Source organism: Rhipicephalus microplus, chromosome 7 (assembly GCF_043290135.1).
Source record: "Rhipicephalus microplus isolate Deutch F79 chromosome 7, USDA_Rmic, whole genome shotgun sequence".
In the NCBI taxonomy this organism is placed as follows: Eukaryota; Metazoa; Arthropoda; class Arachnida; order Ixodida; family Ixodidae; genus Rhipicephalus; species Rhipicephalus microplus.
The window spans coordinates 43,064,874-43,091,460 of record NC_134706.1 but is presented as its reverse complement, the minus strand read 5'-3'; the positions used below and the strand labels follow the sequence as shown (position 1 = coordinate 43,091,460).

At 44.5% G+C, this 26,587-nt stretch overlaps 1 protein-coding gene across 3 annotated transcripts; it reads right to left on the bottom strand.

Moving 5' to 3' along the window:
• Positions 1 to 831: 831 nt before the first annotated feature.
• Positions 832 to 26,587, bottom strand: LOC119179674 (ras-related protein Rap-1b). Of its 3 annotated transcripts, none has more exons than XM_075869082.1 (3): positions 26,266 to 26,587; positions 4,643 to 5,141; positions 832 to 3,368 (listed from the first exon to the last, which is right to left on the bottom strand). In XM_075869082.1, the coding sequence occupies exons 1-3, from the start codon at positions 26,286 to 26,288 to the stop codon at positions 3,021 to 3,023; spliced, it is 870 nt and encodes a 289-aa protein (XP_075725197.1). In that variant the 5' UTR covers positions 26,289 to 26,587; the 3' UTR covers positions 832 to 3,020. The 3 variants fall into 3 exon arrangements, with proteins under 3 accessions (XP_075725197.1, XP_037286693.2, XP_075725196.1); XM_037430796.2 differs by lacking the exon at positions 26,266 to 26,587 and adding an exon at positions 19,997 to 20,317; XM_075869081.1 differs by lacking the exon at positions 26,266 to 26,587 and adding an exon at positions 11,746 to 11,872.

The window sequence follows — 26,587 nt, the reverse complement described above, 5'->3', positions numbered from 1 at the left end:
GCGCCTACGTGCGGGACATCACGTCTTTTAGTAATGTTTGCGGCTATCGCTCAGCAGGCTTGGTTGTACCCCGTGCAACCACGGCACTTTTTTTGTAGCTTGTTGAAGAAGTCAAGCTTATAGATTTATAATGCTATAAAGTTTTACATGTTCTTCCAGTGAGCAGAATTGAAGTAGCATGTTTTAGACACTATCAAGTAGGTTATAAAGAGTATTTCATAAACTATCAAATACAGGTCACTTTGACACGTATCACAGTAGAATGGCAATGAGTCAATCTCATACGATGCATTTTTCTTCAACTTTGGAGGTCCTACGTTCTTCTGTGTTATCTGTGAAAACATTTTTTTTTTTCATTTTTAAAGCGCTATATTTCATGAAAGGTAACCACGGGCTCCAACAGTGTTGGAAGTCTAAAATTTTTGAACCTCATGATCTCTTAAGATCTGCGTTCGTGTGAGAGCAAGCATAAAGAAAATTGTTTTGAACGCAGTCTCCCGCAATACCTTCTGCTTGAAAGATCTTGATTGTATTCCTACTCGTACAGTACTTATGGATTCAGACGAGGTATTGAACTCTTTAGTTTTATGTCAGGTATATGCCTAACTGCTCAAAAAACCTACGTCATGTCACCATGAGTTTAATCTCTATTGACAACTTTGGCTCTCGTCTACTTGTTTGATTTAATAACACATTGATAAAATCAGAAATTATGATGATGGAAACAAATGTATGTTCGTTACGTAGCCATAAATTGTGATAATTAAAACCATGGGTACTTTTCCACACGACATATCAAGCCTCCTAAACATATGTAAACAAAGTATACAATTGTTTTTCAGAATTTATTTATTGGAAGACTCTTTGAGTGTGCGCAAGGAAAAGACAGAGTGAAAGCAGATATTATATTTTGCTGAATAAATACTGCGGAGACAGGACCGTATATTACAATCACAGGACAGTTTTAACAGTATATAAAAATACAAGTTCCTTAAATAGCAGAAAGGTGGTTTCCAGGGTGTGTATATACATACAGCAGGTAAGTGAAGATTCAGTGATAAGCAGTAGCCCTGTGTATATACATGTATACCTTACTTTGATGTGCACAACAGAAACGTTTTGATCTTGTATGTAGATACGAGCCTCCATGCTCCGAAAAGAACAATGCAGCAAATGCAGTACAATCACAACCAGAACAAAAACAACAAAAACACTGACATTCACATCTAAGCGGGGAGAATGACAATGGCTGTGGTACGTACGTGTGTCCCTGAAGTTACACTGACGCAAAGTTTTCGAGGCGAAAGCTGGCGCAGCATAAAAACTTCACTCTATTTCACACAACTATTTATCCTGACTTTCTAAATGCGCGTTTCCAACTCCGTTGTTATTGTGATTCTGAAATTAGCATGACGGCGTTTTGTGGAATAGATAAAAGATGTGTTTGAACACAGATAGCGGAGATGCCGCTGTAGAGGACGTTTCAAGAAGGTGTCTTGTCTTCCACATGACAGCAGTTAACTGTTGATGTCGTGAACACAAGACCACTTGTCAAAATGTTCGCTGCAGCTGCGCTCCCTATCGAAAGATCTTTCGTCTTTTCAAGCATCGATCTTGTTTCTGCTCTACTAATATAAATGTACAGGCTTTCTGTTTGTGTTTCATCTACGGGAAACAAAAACATACTCGCATCAGCAGCCATTTGCTGTGACATCGCGTCAGAGCACTATTCCAGGAAAGCATAAAGGTGACCCAGTAGATTGCGCATGCGCATTATCTCGCTGCCTATCATACTCGTAATGTTGACGGAACATTTAGCAGAGGCAGGCGTTAGTACGAGTACAATGCCCAAGAAGTATTTCGCGTAAACAGTACTGCAAAACGACCTGGAGAAATCATTTCAAATGCCTCAAGCGTACACATACACAAATGTGAAGTGACACGACCAACAATAACTCCGAAAACAAGGACATTCAGAAATACACAAGTGCACTCTCGAAGAAAGAGTGAGAATCGAATGACAGCGCATCTCACGCTGTACAAAGACAAAAAGGAAACTGATTGTTCGGCATCTGTACAATCGTAAACGTTGCCAAGGTATTGTGAAGGTAGCTGTCACTGAAGCAGAGAGTGAGTGACCTTATCAAAAAATTCAATGCGGACGTACAAGTGCTTATCTCTCTATGAAATGAAAACAGCGGGTGTTGGCCGTTTATATTACGCATCCTTCTCTATTAGCCTTCCTTGCTTCACCTTCCCTCGTGTAGGTTTACAAAGATTGGTTAATCTCCCTGCCTGTAGTCCGTATTTCTCTCTATTTAGATTAAATAAGGCATTCGCTCTTTTTGTACATGTCACCTGGCTGTTCACATCCACCGCGTCTATCATAGCGCCATAAATATATGCCCAGCTACATTACATTCAAGTAGAACCAGAATTCTATTCACAAAAAGTATGGCGTGAATCAGCATTGTTCGTGCGTCTTTCAAGTGCGTGTACTTTACTCTGGATACCCTGTAATCTGGGGCTCACTAAGGCATCACCGTGGACGTTCTGACTGAATGTTTGTACTTTTGTCTTTCTCAGGATTACGAGAAAAAAATTTCACTCGGACGCCTGATATAGTTTTGGCTGATGAATTTGCTTCTCCGCAAGGAATCTTGGTGAAAGACCCTGTATATCCGTGTCCTCCAAGAAGGAAGGCAGGCGTTTCGCGCCTCATCTTTCTGAGATGATCAGCCAACAGTCTCACGAAGAAATCTTTGTACCACACTTATTCACAAACGCGCCGCGGAACGCTAAGATATCCAATCTATCCAGGCGCCAGCTGTTAGATATGAATAGGTAGTTGCTCCGTATTTGGGCCTATACCTTGCGAAAACAAAACGTTCCACTTCTAAATGACGTCGTCTGATCAACGTGTTACGAAGTTTTGTTTCTGAACTTTGCGACGCTAATTTGACAAGCACAATAACATTTTCTTCCACGGGTGCATGACGTAAACGTTCACGAAAGACAGTTCACGAGATGATGCAGCTGTGCCTCTTTGCTCCGTTGCTGTACAACCTTTTGTGCGAGTGGACTTGTGCGGGGCACGACTGTCGCCGCCGGTTTGAGTTGGAGAGGACCTCGGGAAGCTTGCTTTGCATGAGAACCTCGTGAAAGACTTGCGTCACGTTGAGACCTTCGAGGGCCGAGCACTCGACGTAGCCGTGTTCCCAGTCGATTGTGGCGACGGTCTCCGCAACTTCGTAACCCACGGTGCGTCTGAACGCCAGGTCGGACTTGTTGCCCACGATCACGACCGGGGGCATGCCCTTGCCGAGTTCGGCGCGGGCTTCTTGGATTTCACTTCGAAGGCGACGGACCTGCGAAAGAAAAATAAGTATTTTTTCAATGCTGCTGCGTCAAGGAAAAACTGTATAATTATAATTCTCGAAGATATCGCCATTCAATAACAGGTCTGGAAAAGAAACATCACATGCTTTTGCGCCAAGGTGTAACGTCTTTCAGCGACGCAGTTCACAAAAAGAGTAATCAAGAAATTGGGACACTGATGGAACGATGACGCACTGGAGGCTCTTGTATTACAATATCGATCGCGCCTCGTGTGACGCTCGCGCCGACCTGGACAGTGACGTCACATGCGTAGAAGTGATTTACCTATTGGGCAATTTTTTCTTGGGGTTCGATGAAATACATTTTTAAAATCCGAGGCAGCTGAACAAGTGACTTCGCCTTCCGCGCTATTCAGGACAGCTGCTCAGGTGCTAAGCTTTCGCTACTGAGAATGTATCACTAATTCTGCAAAATCCAGCCTAATGCGCATAGTTAGTTATTGTAATTATTACGCTTCTTCAGAATTATGGTTGCGATGATTGCTGTGCGAAGTTTACCGTCCAAAAAATACAACATGATTATGAGAGACGCCGCAGTGGAGGGCCCTGAAAATTTCGACCACCCGGGTTCTTTAACGGGCACCCAAATCTGAGCACACGGGCCTACAGCATTTCGGCCTCCATCGAAAATGCTTGATAAAGGCGAACATTTTCGATCCCGCGACCGACGGGTCAGAAGCCGAGTACCTTAGCCACTAGACCACCGCGCGGGGCCATTTCTTGTTGCCAAGCAACAGAAGTTTCTTTAGTATCTTTGGCTTATCAATGGGCTAAACAACCGTTGAATAGGATTGTTTCTGGCTTTATCAAGCATTTGCGATGACTGCTTCTCAGGAAAGCTCCCAGTGTAGAACATAATAATGATCATCAGCCTGACTACGTCCACTGCAGGACAAGGCCTCTCCCATGTTCCGCCACTTAACCCGGTCCTGTGCTTGCTGCTTCCAATTTATACCCGCAAACAAGCACATAATCAGCGTGGCCCCAACTATATACCTTACTACGGTGGCTTTATACGGTGTTACCATCGGATTCCAACAAGACTATAAGAACCCACATTGAGGTGAATAAGCCCTCGCATTAAACAAATAATTGAGAGAATAACATTAATGGTGAATCGGTGAGCGCTCTGTCCAGTCCTGGTTTTTCACCATCCGTGCGGTTTCTATGCGCGGCTGCGGAAATTGCGTACACCGTCGAGCGCGATAATTCGCCTTTTTTGACGATTCGAATTGATCACGCACCTCTTCGAAGGACTCCATGTCGTCGATAGCGTAGACTAAGATGAATGCCTGCGCCGTTGTGATGGCCAGCTGTTTCATGGCCGGGAACTGGTAGCTCCCGCTGGTGTCCAGCAGCTCCAGGGTGAGCCTGTGGCGCCCTCCGTTGGAGGCACCGTAGTCTCGCCGGTGCAGCTCCTCCACGGTGGCGTTGTGCTGCTTCGGCACCCGGCCGTACAGGAATTGTTGAATGAGCGAAGACTTGCCGACGCGGGCCGCTCCCATCACGGTGATGCGGACTGTGGTCGATGGCTGGCAGGTTCCGGGAGCAGCGATTCCGCCGTTGCCGGTGGGACTGGAGGAAGGCAGGTGAAGTCCGCTTAAGGTCGGCATGTCGTGTGTGTGCTCGTTGTCGCGCTGCTGGTGCTTCTTCTTGCCACCACGCTTTGGGCGCTCGCTCTTGGAGAGGTTCGCGGTAGAATCCCTTCTATCCTCGAGCGATTCCCCCGACACCTGAGAGTACCTGCGTAGCCAATAAAATATGCATGGTCAGATACATTGCAGTCAGTTAACTTGGGTAAGGCGTAAGAAACTTTCGGAAAGGTTTATATTGACGAAGTAAAAATGGGCTGATTCATTCATAAAACTTGTGGCAGAACAGCGCAACAAACGTGCCAGCGCTGTGTCCCGTGTTCTCAGCGTCCATATTTTTGGCTATTATGCCTTAACAGTATACAATGATACGACCTTCACGAGCACCCGCTTTGCGATTCTTGAACGATGGCGAATAAGTCTCATGTGGAAGGCACTAGGAGGTCATAAGGAGCAGCATAGCAACACTGCTGTGATAGCACTGGGACTAGGTACGCGGAATCATATCTCGGGACTTGTAATCACCACTGTCGGAAAAAATTTGAAGAGAAGAAAAATAAAAAGAAATGGGGGACTCTTAAGCTTCGCATTTAAGAGTTGAACACTACAGCGAAATCCGGCCCCTTGTGTGCCGTTGAACCCCTAAGTGCATACTTATTATTACGTTTGTCACACACACACACACGCACACACACACACACACACACACACACACACACGCACACACGCACGCACACGCACACACACGCACACATGCACACACGCACACACGCGCGCGCGCGCGCACACACACAGAAACACACACACACACAAACACACACAAACACACACACACACAAACACACACACACACACATGCACACACACACACACACACACACACACACACACACACACACACACACACACACACAAATGAGCGCTCGCGCAAGCGCCACATATCTATAGTAATGTAGTGACTGTGCAGTGTGGCCACTTTCCTCTGCTAGAACGGCGCTCTGCTGTAGGCGAAACATGCTTTTCACAATGTTTCACAGATGGCACACAGGCAGACACACACGCGCACGCGCATATGGCACATACAGGTTTTTGATCTAAAGCAAGAGTCGAATGGCCTCCAAGATACACGCCGCGCGCTCGCCATCTTAGTCTCAAAATGCCTGAGACATGGCAGCACAATATCTAGCGTTTGCTGTTTGCTTGATCAACGCCTTTAGAAAGACATGACATATTTTCCTCTAGATGGTCATAGTTGTTCATTTTTCGAGCAGTTTGAAAGTTTTTCTTTAATTAAATGTAGATAAGAAGAGGTTGGTGCCAATGCGTGGCGCCGGCTACTCCTCTTGCACAAAAGTCGACATCGCACATTTTGTAGCAAACACAAGGCTATATATATGTACATAGCACAACACTTACACAATGAGTTCACGTTTTTCAACATTGAGAGTCCACACCACACAGAAATGTGTCCACACTACATAGAAATGTGTCCGCACCACACTGAGTTTGTAAAAACACGAGTGATCATGCCAATTTAAGTGTTCACAGAAAACGTGAGAGATCAATAAAATGTGTAAGGTGATCTTGTCGCTTAAATAATGAACTGTTTTCAGAAAGGTTTTCCCAAAAATGTCGTAGTGAAACACGAAAATGCTGTTTTGAAACATACCGTGGTTAACAGTGAAGTACACTTGTTTTTTTTTTGTTTAGTACCTGTGTGTTTTAATGGCAATGAATGCACTATCCCGGCCTTTTTCGACGTAGTTTGATGGTCTGCCAATTGCGCCTACAAACCGCCAAATGGGCTCGTTTTTGTCGTGACACCTCTCGAACAAAATACGTTAAGGAGACTCTTTCCATTACATGGCATTTATGTAGTGTTTTTTTTTCCTGAAGCAGCCGCAAGTAACGTCGTAGCTTTGTGGTAGATCACCTGCTTGCCACGCGACCAGCCCTGGTTCAATCCTTAATGGGACCTGAGTATTATTCTTTATTTTATTTGCTTCTTTCTCAATTTTTCGCTAACGGACGATTTTTCTCTCATAACAAATGGTGCTGACGCCGACGGTGGAAATTATGCGACCCGAGCTCTCTTACACTATCGCGTTCAAAAAACACAACTGGGAATCAGGTGACCAATGCTGAAGGAAGTTTTTTTTTTTTCACAAGGAGACGGAAATCAAAATCAATTGATCAATACGTGGGGTTTCATGTCCAAAAACCACCATATGATTATGAGAGACGCTGTAGTGGAGGGCTCCGAAAATTTCGACCACCTGGAGTTCTTTAACGTGCACCCAAATCTGAGCACACGGGCCTACAACATTTCCGCTTCCATCGGAAATGCAGCCGCCGCAGCCGGGATTCAAGGATAGCCAAATCAAAGAGGTAGCCTCAGTAAGACAGCCAACAGCTGTGTCATTCTTACACTTTGAGTGAATGCTATGGAGCTATAGGGATGACTATAATTCAGTCAGTGCGTAGTGGTTAACCTCTAGTCTGCTACAAATATGAAAAATGCGAATCCATATGTTCTTTTTTTCAATCTCGGCCAGGTTAACGGCATCTGTTCGTTCGTTTGTCTATGGTGACCGAAAGATAACGTTGTAGCTCGTTTTTTACCTCGCACTGCAGGGTACGGTGCTATAGACTCACCACTTTTCGAAATCTTTGTCCATCTTCCGTCAGTACCCGTGACTTATATGACGTAATGAGCGAGCCAGAAGCCCAGTTATCGTTTCGAGCTAAGCCCGCGCGGTGCTCAATACCGTTCCTCCGCGGGAATGCGAGATGCAGTTGGCTGAGGTGAGGATGACGTCACAGTCGTGACACGAGCGGGCCCGAGCAGCTGGTCTAACGAGGAGGGAAGCTGTTTCCGTCAAACGCTGAATATATGTGACAGCGCTCGTCTTGCGAGGGTCTATTCATTCGGGAGCCCTATCGGCAACAGCTGCACTCTCTTGGTCCATTGCGAACTCCTCCGAGTCTGCAGCGGCAGGTTGGCTGCCTTTATAGAACGAGTACGAAAACTGCTTCTTGAAGTGTGTACGTTGCCGCGAAAGAAAGAAAAAGCAAAGACAAAACGAATAAGAATCTTTTTGTTCGAACTGATCGAAGCGTTTTTGCTCACCGTTATTAGAAGCGCGCCGAATTACATAAAAAACCTGCTCTGTAGATGCCGAAAGGCATTGTCTCTGAAAGCAGAGGCCGAGATAAACGCTGTTTGCAACTTGCGCAAAGCTGAGGACCCGCGAAACAGCTGGCCTTATTAGGAATGCTAAAAAAAAAGCGTAGCACCATTGCTGACAAAGAGTTCCGCAAGTTCGAAAAACCAGTATGTTGTCTTCATTGCACTGCACAATAAAAACAACGCTAGTTTTGTTGTTCTACTTTACAACTGAGTTGAGGAGTACACATGGCAAGTTTACTGGGCAGCACAACTGCTGGCAAGCTCAGAAAATACAAGGAGGTGTCAATTCTCAAGTCTCCACTGAGTGAGCACCTATTCGGTCATTGTAAAGCAGCGGCATCTGGTTTTGACAAGGAGACATAGCATCAGTGACATTGGTTACCTATATTGCCATAAAATGAGCGTACTTTTCACAAGCCGGGCTCGAAAGAGTAGTTCAACACATAACGACACGCGAAGTAATTTGCTGTTCCCAACTCAATATATTTGTAATTGTCTGACTTCCCTTAAAACTTTAATGGAAACACTTTCATATTGTAAATGGAGCACATCGTAAGAAGTATAACGCCCTTCAGTATAACGTAGCATGTCATTTCACAGGTAGCTTTAGAACTCCCATGAGAATACTAAATCAGTCATTGCTGTTACGCTGTTACACTTTAATACGCACAATAAGTGACTGCTCTCTCGGTCACAGGCTGTTATAGAGAATTGATTGATATGTGAAGTTCAACGTGTCAAAACCACCATATGATTATGAGAGACGCGGTAGTGGAGGGCTCCGGAAATTTCTACCATCTGGGTTTCCTTAACGTGCACCCAAATCTGAGCACACGGGCCTACAGCATTTCCACCTCCACCAGATATGCAGCCGCCACAGCCGGGATTCGATCCTGAGGCCTGCGGGTCAGCAGCCAAGTGCCTTAGCCACTAGACTACCGCGGCGGGGCTGTGATAGAGAATCAGTTCTTAGAATATTCCTATATTAAAATTGACATCTTGTACCCATGCTCAATTCAAGGGAATACAATTCACTTCCACAAGAAGTTTTAGACTGCCCTACAAGACTGAATTAACATTTTTCGCCAATGTGTCGGCAGAATTCATGCCAAGTACTCTTTCTTTTTTTTTGTTTGGTCAGTCCGCAATGAAAGCATTCTACACTACTATGCTCCCAGTGGCATTCTTTTTCATCCGAATGTATTCAACTGTTATTGCAATTTTTGTTGCTAATTACTATACACCAGATTTGTGCAGTTTTTAAATAAACGAAGATATAAAAGGCACAATTTCTACGTGCGCGTTGAATGACCTTCAATGTGTCCAGGTAAAACAATTAAAAACTTGTTATGTAGGTGTCTGCTGGAGAAAAGTCTATTTAAGCTTCATTACATTCAACGCAGTATACAATCACGATGATTTAGTGAGGTTGTTTCTTACAATCGACGTCTACGCTGCACGCATGCGAGGGCGTTAATTGGCTCATTGTGCAACCATGTCATCATCAGATGGACGGGGAGCAAAGCGTCTACTTGGTTCTCTTAGCCTCGGCAAGTCAATCTCCTCCGACATCACCCCTCGCGCTTCGTGGGGCCCAGTTCGCGGGCCATCCTAGGTAGCACCAGGTCTCCGCAGCAGGCGCAACCCAAGCGAGCCGACCAAAGCGTGCGTATCGCGTCACTGGAACCTATCACTCTGTTGAAGTATTTCAAAGTGCGGCACACTTCAGGGGCCTGGGCTGTTGCATGCTGTCATCACCTGGCGTAACGCAGGTGAAAACTCGCATATGATAACCATCAGTAGCACGTTGAGCTCGCACTGCCACCAGAGAGAAGTCTCCTTCCTCTTGTTCTTCGAGTAAACTGATGATCTTAGTGTGGAGCAGTCTATAGGAGTCCCGCATGTTGTATGCTGTAATCGCGTGTCATAACGTATGTGAATTCAGGCATAGAAAAGAAAGATAAACAAGAAGCCAGTGATAACTAGATATTGAGTAAGAGAAGTGGGGAAAATGAGAAGAAAATGAAATGAAATAAGTAGTGATAAAGACATGAGAAAGGACCGAAAATATAGGGTAAGAGAAAAAGAAAGAAAAGAACGAGGAAAAAAAAGAAAACCCTAAATGAAACAACTCCGCAGTTTCTTCAGGCTTCATAGCTGTACATGGAAGTTGCCTCAATTTTTTTTATGACTGTCGGTTTCTAAATTTCCTGCGCGAGGTCCATTCCGAGTGTCTCCTTTCTCCGCGAATGAATGGCCTCGCACGGGGCTGGGCTCCGCCTGCTGACAATATGGCTAGATAGTGCTGCAGCCGTTTACAATCACCGTGCTGTCGCTTCAGTCACTGAATGTTCCTTTCGGCTCGTTGTAGACGCAATGAGTTGCAGACGCCACATTTGCAGACAATGCTAGAGTGCATATGCATGAAAAAATTTTCTTGGGTACACTGGTAGTTTTTTGGCTGTGCCCCGCCACGGTGGTCTAGTGGCCAAGGTACTCGGCTGTTGAACCGCAAATGCGGGATCAAATCCTGGCTGCGGCAGCTGCATTCTCGATGGAAGCAGAAATGTTGTAGGCCCGCGTGCTCAGATTTAGGCGCACGTTTAAGAACACCAGGTGGTCGAAATTTGCGGAGCCCTCCACTACAGCGTCTCTCATAATCATATGGTGGTTTTGGGACGTTAAACACCACATAATAATCATCGTTAGTTGTTTGACTGCATCCGAGATGTGGCTAATAGGTGGCGCAAGAAGCGACTCTCAGAACCACAGCGCCTAAATGTGCAGAACCATTGTACTCATTGACGTCATGAGGGCAGAAATAGTGTTAAGCAATATTGTAAAGAGTAGGTGAGTTCAGCCACTTTTAATTGCATGTTTGCAAGTGTTTGACGCACAAACACTTTATTAAGGCCTGCTTTACCAAGCATCTGCTTAATTTATTCAGAGCATTAACAGAAAATAATAAATAACTAACATTACAGCACGAAGATCATTACAGCCTTCATAGAATCACTCCTTGAAGCTCTGTGGGCACCAAAACACAATACTGCCATGCGCAGAAGTGGCATCACGCATGACTATAATACAACACGTTCAAAAGCCCCGTGGGTGGTACACTTAGTGGAATTTACTTCATTCTTTCATAATGAAGCCAGCGCATACTTCCGCGATTGCGACGAACTTGGGTCGTGCGATTGGCTTTTTATTTGATAATAATGTTAGTTACTACAGAGTTCCTGTACATGTCCTAAAGCCTCGTTCAGCTCGTTACGTTTCAGAATTATAGCTTGACAGCGTACGGTTTCCTTGTCTAATTATCACAGAAAAATTGATGTAGCAGGTGCATTGGATTACGATGATATGAATATGGCACAATCTAACAGTACAAAAAAAAAGCGTTGTATATTATAGATTGCTCGTATGCGGTGTCGGAGCTTTCGTGGTGTGCCGGGCGTTATCACGACTGACGCCGAGGGTAATGAAAAGATGTTCATGAGACCAAGACGATTGTGGTAACAAATAAGTGGAGACTCGAACAAAATGGCATGAAAACACGACTCACAGGAGATGCCTGTAGCGGAAGAAAAATCTCGTGATGGAAGGCATAACGGTAATGAACGCCGGGTAGACCTTGAGGTCAAGACAGTCCAAATTGAGCAGCCTCGCTTCCGAACTTTGCTGCGCCTCAAAACGTCTTCGTTTGAAGTATGCAGGCTAACACGCCCCTATATATGTATCTGCTGCTTTCACCTTGTGTTTAAGAAATGTCAACGCTGAAAAAAGAAACATACAAGACAAAACAAAAGAACCAAGGCTACTCACTAAATTTGTCGCGTCAACTTGGAGAAGACGCAGAGCAGACACGCACAAGCTATGATTGAGCGCGCGCTTCGAACGCACTTCGGAAGTATAACCTCACGTGTGGGGTGCCTTAATTGATTTCAAACTGTAAACAAATGCTGAAACGATCACTACCGACTGATGTGGGAACGATAAGTGCTTCCGCGGGAAAGCTTTTTTGTATTGATGCTCGCTGGTACACGATGACGCAGGCACTTGGAACGTCTGTCTTTGCTTGTTCGCCTACACCATTGTCACCTTTTGTTTTTGCCTTTGACCTTTAGACGCAGACGAGTATACCTGAATGGTGCTTGGTTCACTATATCTCTAGTCAGAGGGAAGCACGTGGTTACGAATACCTGCTGAAGACTTATTAACCAGCAGTTTTATTATTAGAGAGAGCAATAAAACTAACTCGCAATAAAGGTACTTCAATGAATCAATGAATTAAAGCAGTTTGTTTTTTGTGTGGTTCGATGCTTTGTGATGATGTTTATAGAAGTCAAGATTGACTGTGAAGAAAAAAAAGTTGTAGCCATAGATGAAACCATGATGCAAAAGCACCTGGTTCACAACCACAGGACCAACTCATTTCTCAACTAAGACGACACAATAAACCACGGAGAAAATATAAATTATTACGGCATAACAAGTTTTTTCGACAAAAGCTAGATCAACTCAGAGTGAAAGCTTACTTGAGCCATTATATTCTGAGAAATAAAAACAATTGTTTCGAAGCATTGCTTAACATACGCACGAGCACAATAATGTTTTCGCACGTTGGCGCTTTTCATTAAAAACTTGGCTGAAACCTGAAGAACTTGGCAACTTTAGTAGCCTTATAATAGAAACCATAGTACATTAGAGGCAACGTTCATTGACCAAGTGGCGCTACGTGGATCTTTATTGGACACCACAGTGTCGCCAACAGCGACCACTAGGGCCAAGAAGAAAATGAACTCGTCCAGGCGTCTTCCTTTTATCGCGGTTGACGGTTCCTCCACATAACGAGAGTTGAGGCGCGCCCGTCGCTTTCACATCTTTCGCGACCACGGCTCAGTTTCGCTTGTTTTCTGCGCTGGGGTGTGAGATCTGTTGCTGCCGTCGAATCGCAAGACACTGCACCGTGACTACAGCCTTCGTTATTCTGACTGTATACTCGAATACCACGTTATTGGCAGAACCAAGTGGCGTGCTCGCTATCCGCCATGGTTTTGGTGTTTACGGTGCATAGCTACTGACCAGAAGGTCAAGGGTTCGATTCTCGCCATGATCGTAGAACTTGGATGGGGGTAAGTTCTAGAGGCTCGTGTACAGTGCAATATAAGCGCACTTCAAAGAACAACAGACCGTGGAAATTTCCGCAGTCCTCCGCTATGGCATGCCATGTAGATCACGTCGTTTCTATGTACGTAAAACCCACAGATATTTTGTTATGATTTGTTCAGCTATTTGTATTAGTGCTTACAATATGTTTTTTTTTTCTGGCTCTTGAATACACCAAACGTCTAATGAGGTTGTTTCGCAGAAGCCTCGCAGGATGCTTCAATCAACAAAGCTGGCTCGATTGGCGCCGCTCCTCTAGTGTGTAGGAAGAGCCCGCAAAAAGTAAAAACAATAACAAGGAATGCTGACTCATTCTCCAGTTCATTCCGCTGACATCTTTTACGCGCACTCACAGGAGCCCCCTAGGGCGTTGAGATCTGAGACGAGTTCGTCATGGTGAAGTCTTCTTTCAAGTTCACAAAAGCCAAATTTTACTGAGCGAGCTGCGTATACTTCGAGAATTTTATCGGAAAGGGCTTTAGAGTTGTCCACGGTTAACACGATGTCACGCTTAGCGCATCGGCGTCTTCCCAGCGAATGCTATTCCTTCGTTTGAAGCAAGAGCTTCCAGTTTTTATTAGAAGTGGTACGCTTTTATAATGTGCATGACCACTGACTTTCCACTCTCGCCGAACATTCCTAGATTAGTGAGGGTTGATTCGCCAGACCTGGTCCAAAGTACCTCTGTGGGTGAATTAAAGGTCGCATTAAAACATGCCACTGATATTTGTGTCATATTTTTCCCTATGTCGACTGCCCACTGCAACTAGGTGCTCGTAATTATTAAGCGACATTACCGGCCTGTAACTGTCATTAAAGATATCTTGTCGCTTTGATGAATAATAATTTTACCCAACCATTCGTTCTTGCAAATCTGTGTCTTTGTCTGTTGGTAACGCTACTCAGAACGTGACGCCTTTTCTAAAAGAATAGTTGAGGTGTCACACAAAGTGCGTACATGAGAAATAGAAAAGGCCGTGAAGTGAATAATGATTTGAAGCCATCAGTTAAATTATTCTTCGGGACTCGAACCCGCAACTTTTTCAGCATATAGCGTATGAAAGTTTACCCCTTCAATGTATGCAGGAGTATAAAGCGCATTCCTTCAAGTGCATTACGGAACCTTGATTTGACAACAAACATTCGAAGTGCGTTAACTATCGAACCTTCAAACTCTGAAATTTCGTGCTACTCGAAATCGGATTGTTTGAGCTATGTGCGGTATCAAGCACGACGCAGAAGGGTGAGTGGCCCAGTGAGTACTCATATACATATAGGTACCCCTAGGAAAGTTCAGCTGAAGTTGGAGCTTGCTGACTGAGGAAAAGAACAAGTTATAGCACATTTCCCAAAATTTATCAGGGGTGCGTCTGTTTCTTCAATTCAAAAAGAGCAGAGGACATTGTACTAGAAAGCCAGGATGTTTATTCAGCAAGAAATGTAGAAAGCGTTGACCTGCCATTAACATTTGAGCGGTTATAAATAACAAGTCGCAAAAGGTACACATAAACAACTACAAAGAAAAATTGTGCTATTGTAGAAAAACTGAACGAGGAAGTGGCAGCATCGAATACTCTGCGGACATAACAATTGACTATCCAGGAAAAAGTGTCATAATGCCTACCTGATACACATTTGTGCAGCTAATGGCAAAAGGACAACCAATATAACGTTGGACAAATATTCCTGTGGTGGTTAGACTCCTTACTACGGTTGAGATTCGACTAGAATTTCTATAACGTGAGCTTCAACCTTTTAACAAGCGTTCCTGATAAAAAGAGTTTCAAAAAAATAAAAATATATACATAATTCGTAAGTGCCTTGGAAGAAAAGCAGAACAGCTGCGTTCTTCCGCACAGAAATAAAACAAAAATTGTGGCATATGTTATAGTGTGTTTCGTGAATTCACTTTTTTCAATTCGCCATAAAGCTAGGTCATCAAAAGCGGTTTATAGTACTTAATACAGATTGAGATCTTGTTCTAGTGCTTAGGAAGCAACCATGCACTTTGATGAAAGCAGACTTTAAAATGTTATTTATACCTTTTATAACTGCCGCGTTTTTCTCCATATCTTGAGTTAATTTTTTTACTGCAAAGTACGAGCACCAATATTACAATTTGAAGTGGTTAATTGGTGAAGAATACAGCAAGAATGTGGGGCTAGTACAAATAAGGGTAGGTGGGGCTTTGTCATCAGCATTGGCTTCAATGTTTGTATGAAGTATTATATATTAGCATCACCTCACGCATCCTATGCTTTTTGTGCGAGTAATAGAATGCAAGTCAAACACGGCCAAAATAGAGGTGAAACGGTCCAGTGATCTTAGTCGCGTCACCCTAATTAGGATGCATACGTTAACAGTGCCTCGCGTACAGGGCCTGTCATTGATCGCTGCTCAAGGAGAGTGGGAATGCCCAATCTGTTTTTGTTTTTTATCGGGTTGAAGGAGTATTGGGTGGGGGGGGGGAGTGATTAGGGTTGGAGGGCTTCGTAGCCCGAGCAGAAACTGCGAACTCTGACCTTTGACCAAAGGGGCCCAATCGCAATAGGATGCAAAAGAGTTAGCCCCTCGCTTTACTTCGTCATTTGTTGTTGTCAAGTTCGCTACTTCGTCCTTGCGACGAAACGGCTATTCTCTCAATGAAAACGATGAAGTTCCCAAGAACGTTTTATTTTCAGGTGACATCGGTATAAGAGAGAGAGAGAGAAACGACAAAAAGGAAGGCAGGGAGGTTAACCAGATGCTAGTATCTGGTATGCTACCCTGCACTGGGGTTGGGAAATAAGGGGTTGAAGGAGAAAGGGAGAGTTAAAAGGCTTCTTTTTTTTCTAGTGTTCTTTAGCATCTATCTTTAGCCACCTTTTAACGATAGCAGAAGCCTAAACAAAAAAATAGCCATGGTTGGTGATTGCATGGGGAATGTTATTGTAGGTCGACATGTAGTACGACACAACTCAGACAGTCAGGAGGGTCATGCCGCCACGGCATCTCCCTCTCAAGGGATTACCGAGAAGGGACCATAGTTTAGTTCTCCGTCTCCGCACCGGAGACAACTACACTGTCGAAATTTGGGCTTGTTGGTGCATTGTGACGACAGAAAATAGCGCAAAGAAACGGGGACACAAGACGAGGACACACGGCACAGGCACTAATTTGGCGCCTGTGCCGTGTGTCCTCGTCTTGTGTCCCCGTTTCTTTGCGCTATTTTCTGTCGGAGACAACTACACCGCCGAGTGAAACATCGGCACTCCGGGCGTGGCAGTCCACACTGCCTGGACTGCGGCGTCGCGGAGACTCTGGACCAACTGTTGCTTCTTTCTCTGGCTGGTGACGGGAACAGACAAGTGATGCTCGCAGTGTACGGAGATCTCGGCCTGCCTTGGACAACATCTTAGCACCTCCTGTTCCCCAAGAATCGCCGTGAGCACATCAAGCGTGCACTCTCTGCGCTGCTCGACTTAGTTGATGGAAGCAAACTGCGTGAGCGATTGTGAAGTTTTCTCGCCACTTGATCTCGGTGACGATCTGTGCGTCCCTCTCCTCCGCTTTTTGTTTCGGTCTCTTTCCTCGCTCTTTCCATTTTCCTTTCCCCACTCCAGTCTATTACCACCCATCCCCCTTCCCCTGTGAACTACTGTTGACATGTCGCACTTAGCTGTGAGGTTCACTTTTCGTTTCTTATCCTAAGAACCACTTTTATTATGCCATTAAAGGTTGGCCGATCGTTAGAAACAGCCATTCATGGGCTTCGACTTGGCATGGCCTACATGAACGCCTTTCAGCATAGAATAAGGAAAGCTGGCAGTCTTACCTGCTCATGTGGAGAAGCTGAAGAAGATGTTGAGCACATTTTTCTACATTGTAAAAATTATGACGAGCGTCAAAAAAATTTTACTAGAAAAACTAATTTCTTTGAATGAGCGACCTCCATGAATAGCAGAACTCTGAGGTCCATGGCTAAAAGGAAACCAACAAGCCACTGCTGCGCGTGCAGTAGTTCATTTTCTGGAGGAATCAGAAATGTCCCAAAAGTACTAAACCAAAAATAAAATGTAATAGCGTTATTGCTAACCGGTATGTTTTACAACACTATTCTTGTGTTTCACTATATCTTTGCGGAAACCTTCGTCAAAATATTTCAGTTTTTAAGAGACATGATCACCTTTTGTAATTTAGTAAACTTTGTGGGGCTATTTCAATTTGCTTGAATACTTGTGTTTTTAAAAATTACGTGTGGTGTGAGCACATTTTTAAATGAAAATCTTGGACTCAGTGCGTAAGTGTTGTGCTCTGAACCTAGGTATAGCCTTGTGCTTGTTACCTAATATGCGATGTCAACTTCTGTGCAAGAGAAGACGAGTAGCCGGCGCCACGCATTTCCACCAACCTCTCCTTAAGTAGATTTCTTAAATACACGTGCTGGCACGCGTGACTCACTGACGATGGACGTAAAAGCACATGACCTTTGAAAAAGAACATTTTACGAAAAGCCAAGGTTGGATGACTCGTTCTTCGTGAAGCAAGAACTGCTTGATTCACTCGACTAATTAGTTTCAAATGTATAAAGTCATCAAAGCATATTACAGGGAGCGAACTTTCGGATGTGTTTTTTTGTTGCTGAAAGCGAATTCGAGTTTTAAAGTAGCATCAGAAAACAATTACAGAAAACAATTCAAATGTTGACATCATGAGAAACACAATATAGAAATTTGTTTCCATCTTGACAATCACAATTCACGAGAAGGAATCGTGGACCTTCATTACGACTGAGCTTGTCGCCGTCTTGCGAGGACTTTCATATGTTGAAAACAAAAACAAAAACATCTGACTGTTAAGGAAAAGGAAAAGAAAAACTTTTACCATTGCCGTATGAGTAAAGGACAAGAGTAATTTCCCACTTCAACAACTCTGGAATTGTACCTCGTCTTCAATGAACTGACGTTAGGAGCTCAGATAAATGCGCTACTAGTTAGCCGAAGCACCTCCAGTTTTTCAGGTGCATTAGGCGGGTAGCCATTGGAACGCATTCAAAATTTTATTTTGTTTTGTCGGAGCTTCTTATTGGAGAATGCGTTAAGTGGATAGATGCCTAGCCTAGCATGTTTCTTAGTGAAACCATGCCGTTTCTAGAAAAGGAGTTATAGAGAGATGTCTGATTAATTACGATAGTAAAAACAGGCTCCTAAGCTCAGCCGGAAGAGAACTACAGAATACGTACTCAGTGTGTTTACAATGCTAGTCTGAGCTGCAATCCTGAGATGACCCACTTTTGTATTTAGCGAGAGGGTGATAGAGCGAGATAATGAAGTAAGAAAGGCAGGCGGGTTAACTGGATGATATGCTTCCTGCTTGGTACCTGGCCCGTAGGAAAGCGTAAGATAACTCAAAGAAGTAAGAAAAAGGAAAATGATAGAAAGAGAAGTGCTAGCAATATGTGAAGCAAGTGAACGAGCACTTGAAGCGCTTGATTCATGCGCTACCCATAAATCTCTGTGTAGCGAAACGACCGCACAATCATGTGGGAGTTCTGAGGTAATCTCTGTGGGCTACCTGTCGCTGCGGTCGCTACGGGGTAGATCAGATTCTGTCAGTTACATTTCCTTCACGTAATCTCCACGTTCTCACCGTGGACAACACGTGGACATGGCTAACCTATAGTTCTATATAATGACCTGCTTTGTAAAAAACACAGGGGTGTCCCTCATGTGTTAACGTCATTCAATTCATAAAACGATAGTAAAGTTAACTGTCATAAAAAAGAAAGATTAAGTGTGTTCCAATCAAAATAGTTGATTATAATGTACCACTACCAACGCAGCACATGAACTTCACACGAAGCGATGCGCAGGCTGTTCTGAGAAAGGACATGCATGCATTCATCACGCGATCACCCCCGAAACTCTAAATGACGCAGAAGGAGGGGTTAATTCTTCATTACGGCTTAACCAGCACGAAGGATACACGTGATCACTCGGCTCGAAGTATTCATGAAACGTTTTTCAGCTAAATGTTTCCTGTAATGCTGCTGCGTGCGGGTGAAGTTGAAGTTGGCTGACGTCATGATTGCTGCGGCCTGTAGGACCGCGGGTGCCGTATTGTAAACTTCCGTACGATTTCATTGGTTGCAAGCGGGGAAGAGGGGGAATGGTAGTGTCGACACATGCGTAGCGTTCAAGGTATTGTGAACAGGTTTCGTTCGCATTGAATAGTCGAAGTCGATGAAAAGAACGAACAGGTACTGCGTCAGAAAAAGCTTCAGCTAAGCTCAACTCCCCAATAGCAATGGCCTGTATTCACGCACTTGATTTACGCTCCAAATGTGCGTATGAGAAAGTTCTGACGCTGACCAGATTATTAATGATGCATGCCACTTTATGGCAAGCAAAGTAGAAAGGTTATAGTACACCTTAAGCTTACGGAACATTTAGGAATCGGCATAGCATTACTTGAGCACGCACCTGGTTCCGTTTAGGCTACAGTGCGCCACGCCCAGGTCGGTCCTTTTGCGCAGTCAAGTCGTGAGAAAAAAGAACGGTAACATATGCTAACGTTTGTAACATTCGACACGTCAAGATGCGAAACACGCTGCGCACGTCTAGAAATAAGTAAAGAAAAATTGATACGCAGCTGCGATGAAAGCTCACCCGAATAGTGACCACCTCCGCACATTCGTCGCTTCCATGAACACCCCGCAAGCCTCACTGGCGGTGAGAAAAGAAAGCGGATCCGTGACAACGAAATCTTCGAAAACGCTTCGCACTCCCATAAAAGACACGTCTGTACTTCGTATTCCTCTCGAACAGTGGGAATAGAGTCGCCTTTTTTTTTTTGGTCAGTCTTGAGACCTAATGTTTGCCAGATGTACTAATGTCGTCACGCGCGTCTTTTCGATAGCATCATCGACACAAGCCTCGTGCAGGCAGGTCGCGCGGCAGGTGGCATGGCTGCGTCCATGGCGGGTGAGACGTTGCAGGCAGAAGGCCGCCTGACTCGGAACGCCCTTTCTTCCGTCGCACCTGTGTTTTGTGCAGCAGGAGCGTCAACATAGAGCGCATCGTTTTCTTTGCGATTTCTTTTCTTTCTCGCTTCCTTTCTCTCCCGCTCTCGCTCTTTGTAAGACGCAGCTTTCACCGCTCCGTGAAACCCGCTGCATACAACTACCTTGGTTAGCGCGGGGAATTTCTCGCGACATTTACCAGAAGTAATTCAGGGGGCTGTGATCCTTGAGCCGGCATTGGAGTCGTGGGTGACACATAGACACGTGAATTTGCCCAGTCTTCGTTTCTTGCGGCTTTGCTTATTGTTGCGCTTTTGGCGTTTGTTTCGGATAGGCTTAAACAATGCATCGTTGTTAACTTCTTGAGGCGATCTGAATTCGTCAGCATATAAGCGTCAATGCTTTAAAATGTGGCCACTCAGCGTTTCCTGAACTTCAGACCACGTGGACCCAAAGAAGGAGGCTAAGGCAAATCTATGTTGTAACGAATAATTTCTACGCTGGCTGAAGCGCAGTCGGTTGCGGTCGTCATAGAAACTACAACGCCATATTCCTCTTTAATGTGTTATTCATGAAACGCTACGGAATAGAGCGCCTGTTGTAAGGACCTCTTGCGTGAAACATTTCAGAAGGCGTTCATCTCCTCTACAGTTTCCCTGCCCTCTCCCCTCACTCTAAGCCGTGACTTTGTTTGGCGCCGCTCCACTTATTGAAAAATGCTCCCGGTACGGAAATGTAGGAACTGTTTAAGCACCAGGTGTTTCTGGTTCGCGACGTACTTATAAAAACAAAGTTTTAAAATGTTTTCTGTAGAAAGCATGCGCTTTGCCTGCGCTAAATCATTCGTTCACGTTTCGTTGTCAGGACGTGTGCTGTTATTGGTGCGTACGACGAGCTTGGTTTTGCTAAAGAACAATAGTATTAACATCTTGAATACTTCGCTGCGATTGTGCTTCTTGGCACACTCTGTGTTTTCGTTTTCTTTTGCTGAGTACGACGTATTCGTTTTTCTTAAGGAGACGCGGGCAATCAGCATCATCCATTTACTTCCACGAAGTCACCACGGTGCTAAGGAAAGGAAAATAGACAGCCACTAGCTTCTGGCGTCAAGCCACAAAAAATCCGTACGGATTTCTCAGATTGAAAAGCTTATTAGTTGCCGGAAAGCTAGCCCCGGTCCGGGGATTGAATCCGGGACCATCGCCTCTCTGGAACGGTCGCCTTACCAATTCAGCTAACCTGGGAGTCAGCAATTATAAGTGCAAGTTCATCGACAACTCGAAACACATGGACACAAGTAATTCAACTGAGTTCTGTGGAGACCCGTAAGGTGGCGGAAGAATCAAGAAAGAGAAAATATACAACCTAGTAGTATGGTACTATACTGCTGACATTGAGTTCACGGGGTCGATTCTCGTCCGCATTTTCGGTAGAGGCGAAAATTGAGGGGTCCTTGTATTAAAATTTAGGTGCATGTTAAAGCACCTCAAACCTAAATTGGCGGAGCCCACTACGGCGTCTCTCATTATCATACCATGGTTTTGGCACCCGAAACTTCAAATGTTGCTATTATTGCATCTCATGGAAGATGGCGAAGCGTTATAAACAAAACAGTGCACTTGTGAAACTTTATACCGTTTATTATGTGCCTGCAGCCACGCCCATCTGATGAGCGTTGATGTACATCATGTTACAGGGGCGAAAAAGCAAAGACCCTCCTGTATTCTGCCATATATGACAAATTATGTTCATCACAGAGGTTTCTTTGCTGCACGAGTGTGTGCAGCACATACGTACATGAAACACAAAGCTTTCAAAGTGGAATGGTTTTTGCGAGTGATAACTCAGGAGTCCGATTTCGGACCGATAATTCTCTGACTGCCAAGCATGCTTTAAGCTCTAACTGCTAAAGCCAATAGTCATGCCCACAGTGCGAGCACTGGAAGAGCGGAGAAAAACCCGTCGTAGTTAAGCACTGTTTGTATATTTGAATTTTCCGTGACTTAACGTTCAAACACTTGGAGAGGCTATTATTCTTTTGCTAAATGTGATACAACAATAAAGTCATATTCGCTTTTCTTGCTTGTTAGTGTAAAGGTTAGGGAATACTGGCTTTTGTTAAAAAGAATTCTGTAACACTCTTTCTACATCGTAAGAAAATTGTGCCGATTGATAGTGAAGCCTCGCAAAAGCACGTGAGGCAAACATTGTATCGCGGCACACAAGATGTCATTTAGAAATAATTTTGTAAGTCAGTCCTAAGTCACGCGCACTTCTCTCGACAAATGATGTCGAACACCGAGAATTAGGTGACGCATATGCTCGAAACTACGCAGCAACCACTCATTATAGCCTCATTCGCCTGTTCCAGCATAACGAGTTGCATAGTAACCACGGTGGCCGCTGTGTGCCGCGACGTGCCCACTCTGCGCTCTATCAGCTGGCTTGGGCTCACTCTGAAGGTGAACCACGCTTGTTGACGAAAGCAGAAAGTCCTAACCCGCCTTGTCTTATTTTAAAGACGACAGCCTTTCTTCGGACTTTTGACGCAAAAATTTTGGTCTGTCTGTCTGTACATTTGTCTGTTTGTCCACTCTTTCAAGCACCGGGTTCTTGAAACGGCCGACCCCATCCGCAGCGCCCACTAATGTTGCTCAAGATTTAGCGTTGATACTTGTGCAATTGTCAACAATAAACAATTATTGCGCAAGTCTTGGGCACCACAACAACACGTATATATTCTGCATGTGCATCTTTTACTATAAAATGCATACATAAGTAATTTTAAGGACACTAGTGGTTATCACGCTGCGCTGACCAGGAAACGCTTGCACGAAAAGGTGAGCGTTTCCAGCGCTTTGATAAGACGCGATGGTGGTGGCACCTACCCGTCGCCTTGCGTTTATCACCTTATCACCTCTGAGACGGGCGCGCACACCCGTCTGAGAGCCACGCGCTTCGTTTTGCAAGGAGACTGCCAAGTGGCGCTCATGTTTCACGTGTGACGTCACTTGATGCACTCGTTCGCCTCCGCTGCACGCTCGAGGCACTCTAACGCAGCGCCTCCAAAATACCATTCACCAATTTTCTTGCGCGGAACGTCAAAATAATTGCTCACTCTTTCCACACGCAAGACATCTTTCGACGACATTCGCAGATTACATGCAGATACGGGGCTATTTTTTTTTCTTTTGCTCCAGTCGGATTGTGAAGCAACATACCACTATATTGAAGATATGCAATGATTTCCTGGAGGTGTTGTGGTTTTTTGAGATGGTAAACAGCAACAATTAACGTTCAAGTATGACAGCCACCTCCCCTCCGCTTCCTCCCCCTCCACACAAATTAAGCAACAACTTCTACAAATTCGGTTTCTTCATCAGCCAATACTTTGGGCCCAATGTAACCGCTTGTGGGAAACGTGACAATCAGCTGAAAATTGTTGTCGCATGACACGTTCGCTCATTGTCAGCCTGAGCGAAAACCCACACCTCATGTACGACTTGTGCGAATGTGTCGTAACTGTTCTTCTACAAGCGATGACGACCCGACACGCTGCCAGCCGCAGCTGTGTGCCACTGGCCTATTAACGAGGTGGATGAGTTATGAAACAGCCGCACACAAAACAAAGCTGCAAACGGCGAACGCAGGAATTCGACGCCAACGGCTGCGGTGTTTTATTATCACCGCTTGTTCAACGACCGTTGCTTTCTTTCTTTTTTTGCGATTCACAAGTGAGTACCCGCATCTATATTTCAACACTTTTATAAAAGTGCTCTGCATTGAATAATTTACAGGTTTTCAACAAGTGTGAGTACAGGATCCAGTGGAGCTGTGATTGTGGCTGACCTCCCACAGGGAGTATTGGTAAAGTGAAGCTATATATTGGCACTTGAAAGTATACTGGACAAATAAAGAAACATAAATTCAAATGTAAAGTTTTTTTTTTCTATACATGACGCATATTGACTCATCACCGGCTGTCGCGGAATGAAATTCTGCACCACTTAAAGAACGGCGTTGCTTTGAAAGTAGAGAAATGAGATGACGTTCATCCCTGATGCAAGTGGTCCTGTATTTGAGGCAAAGTATGTTACGTCGTCCTGTCACATTGACGAAACTATGAACCTTTGTGTTTACGTTCAAGTCCCTTCTGTATTTCCTTCCCACTCAAAAATGTCAGAGTAGTCGAGGTGATCAATAAGTGCCGAATCGTTCTTCTACACACATTTTAATTGCGAACGCGATCCTCCACTACAACGCTGTATGCATCGTTTTAGCGAAAACTTTGATGGCATGCTATGGAGCTTCCTATAGACAATTCTTGCGTGGGTGCCACTATCTTGCTGAGTGGACGGCACTGCCTCCACTTTCGGAACCTAATGACTTGCGCGAATGCGCGAATGTTGGTATTTGCATGGCGGCGTGCACTTTAGGCCGTTTGGTGCACAACGGCACACGTACATAGAGCCCTTCTCACGCACCAGAATAGAGGAAAGCGGGAGTTGCCAGACTGCTCTTTCTCGTGCGGAGAAAACGATATATATTTAAAAAAAATAGGATGCTTTTTCCCCGCAACAGGACTGGGCCTTATCTTGCGAGCGCCTTCCCTTATACGTCGTTTTCGAAAGAATAAAGACAAATAAGGATCTCGAGGTTTCCCACTCTGCACTTGTAACTGAAAGCTGAAAACTTTGAGAAGTGTATAGAAAAACGACATTTGATACGGCAAATACTTCAGTCGGACGAGCGAAAAATTGTATTTTCGTTGCCGAAGCAGTGACTTCCTGCCGGCAACCAAATTTCCAGTATGCACAAAAAAAAGCAAAATCGCAATCAAGAAGAAATCACTACAAAGAAGGAAAAAAGTTCCAAGTAGGTGGTTGCGATTCAAGATGACTGTTATATTCATCATATGTAATACAAGGATACCATTCTATTCAATATTATGGCCAAGAAACTCGCGGAATATTTGCTGAAATTATTTGAACGAGTTCATTGAAAGAGCAGATGACTTCTTGTGAGCAACTTGACTGGTTGCGGAATATATGGATGGTGCTAGTCTGACGCACGCACCTGGCCTCTGCTATTCGTTTCAGCTGCGAGACGAAACAGCGTTAATCAATGAAATCGCACAGGACTTAGCAACGTCTACGTGCGTATGACACTACTACACACCAAGTATCTAGGGTCGCCTCTATTTTCATGACCATGGAACAAGTGCGTCTTTAGAAGGTTTGCGCATGCTAATGAAACGGAAATTTTTCGCTTTAGTCACAAAGACTAAAGCATTGCGGTAAGACCTATGTATATGAGCGTATGCCATAGATACGCAGGCATATATTGTCGTGAAAATAGCACTTTGATGGTGCGAGTAATGCTTTTTACATACCGAATAAGTACGTATACCATGAATAAACCATTCATCTGACGCATACGGCCGCAGTAATTGACCACTACACCGTTTCCTTCGGTTTTTTTTGTTAAGTTGCTCTCGTTAAATTTGTAGTTCAGAAGTTACACAGCAGACAAAAAAACGCGATACATACGTACAGGTGTCAACTTATGAATGGCACTCAATAACAGAGGTCAGACAAAATATCAGCAATGAAAAACAGATGACAATACACTACACCTACTTACTAGGTCACATCAACATGCTTGCTCTAAAATGCGTTTTGCCCAGCCGCAATTACGAAAACGAATTTATCTAAGTGATAATAAAAGAGAAGCTGAGCTGAAGCACTCGTAATCTTCACAGCTCTTTGCAGAAGCTTCCAAGAGTCAAAGTGGTAGATGCCCACGGTGTTGCCGAAATGAATAAGTGCGGCGAGAAAACTGTACGTCGGTGCCGCTTGTCATTACGAATAAGTAACAATCAGTCATAATCAAAATGACAGTTCATAAAGGACTTACCAGTTCTGTTTGTCGTAACGCATTCGGCTCTAAGAGGTCCTGTCGTACTCCGTGTTCAGGTTGGAACACCAGGTCCCGTCGATCGTCGTGTCACGTGGAAAAAAATCGGGGCTTGTTTGTCCTTTAGACGTATCACCTCGTCGAAGATGAACTCTTTCGATCGGAATACTCGCACCCGAACGCAACGTTCCTCCTTCTGAACCCTCTGAGGCTAACACTAGTTGGTGAAAATGTAAAACTTGCGCGAACGGTGAAGTGGCACCAGTCTCTTTTGAAGCTCGTTGCTCCGAAACAGCTGACGAGGATGAGACTCCGTCACCGT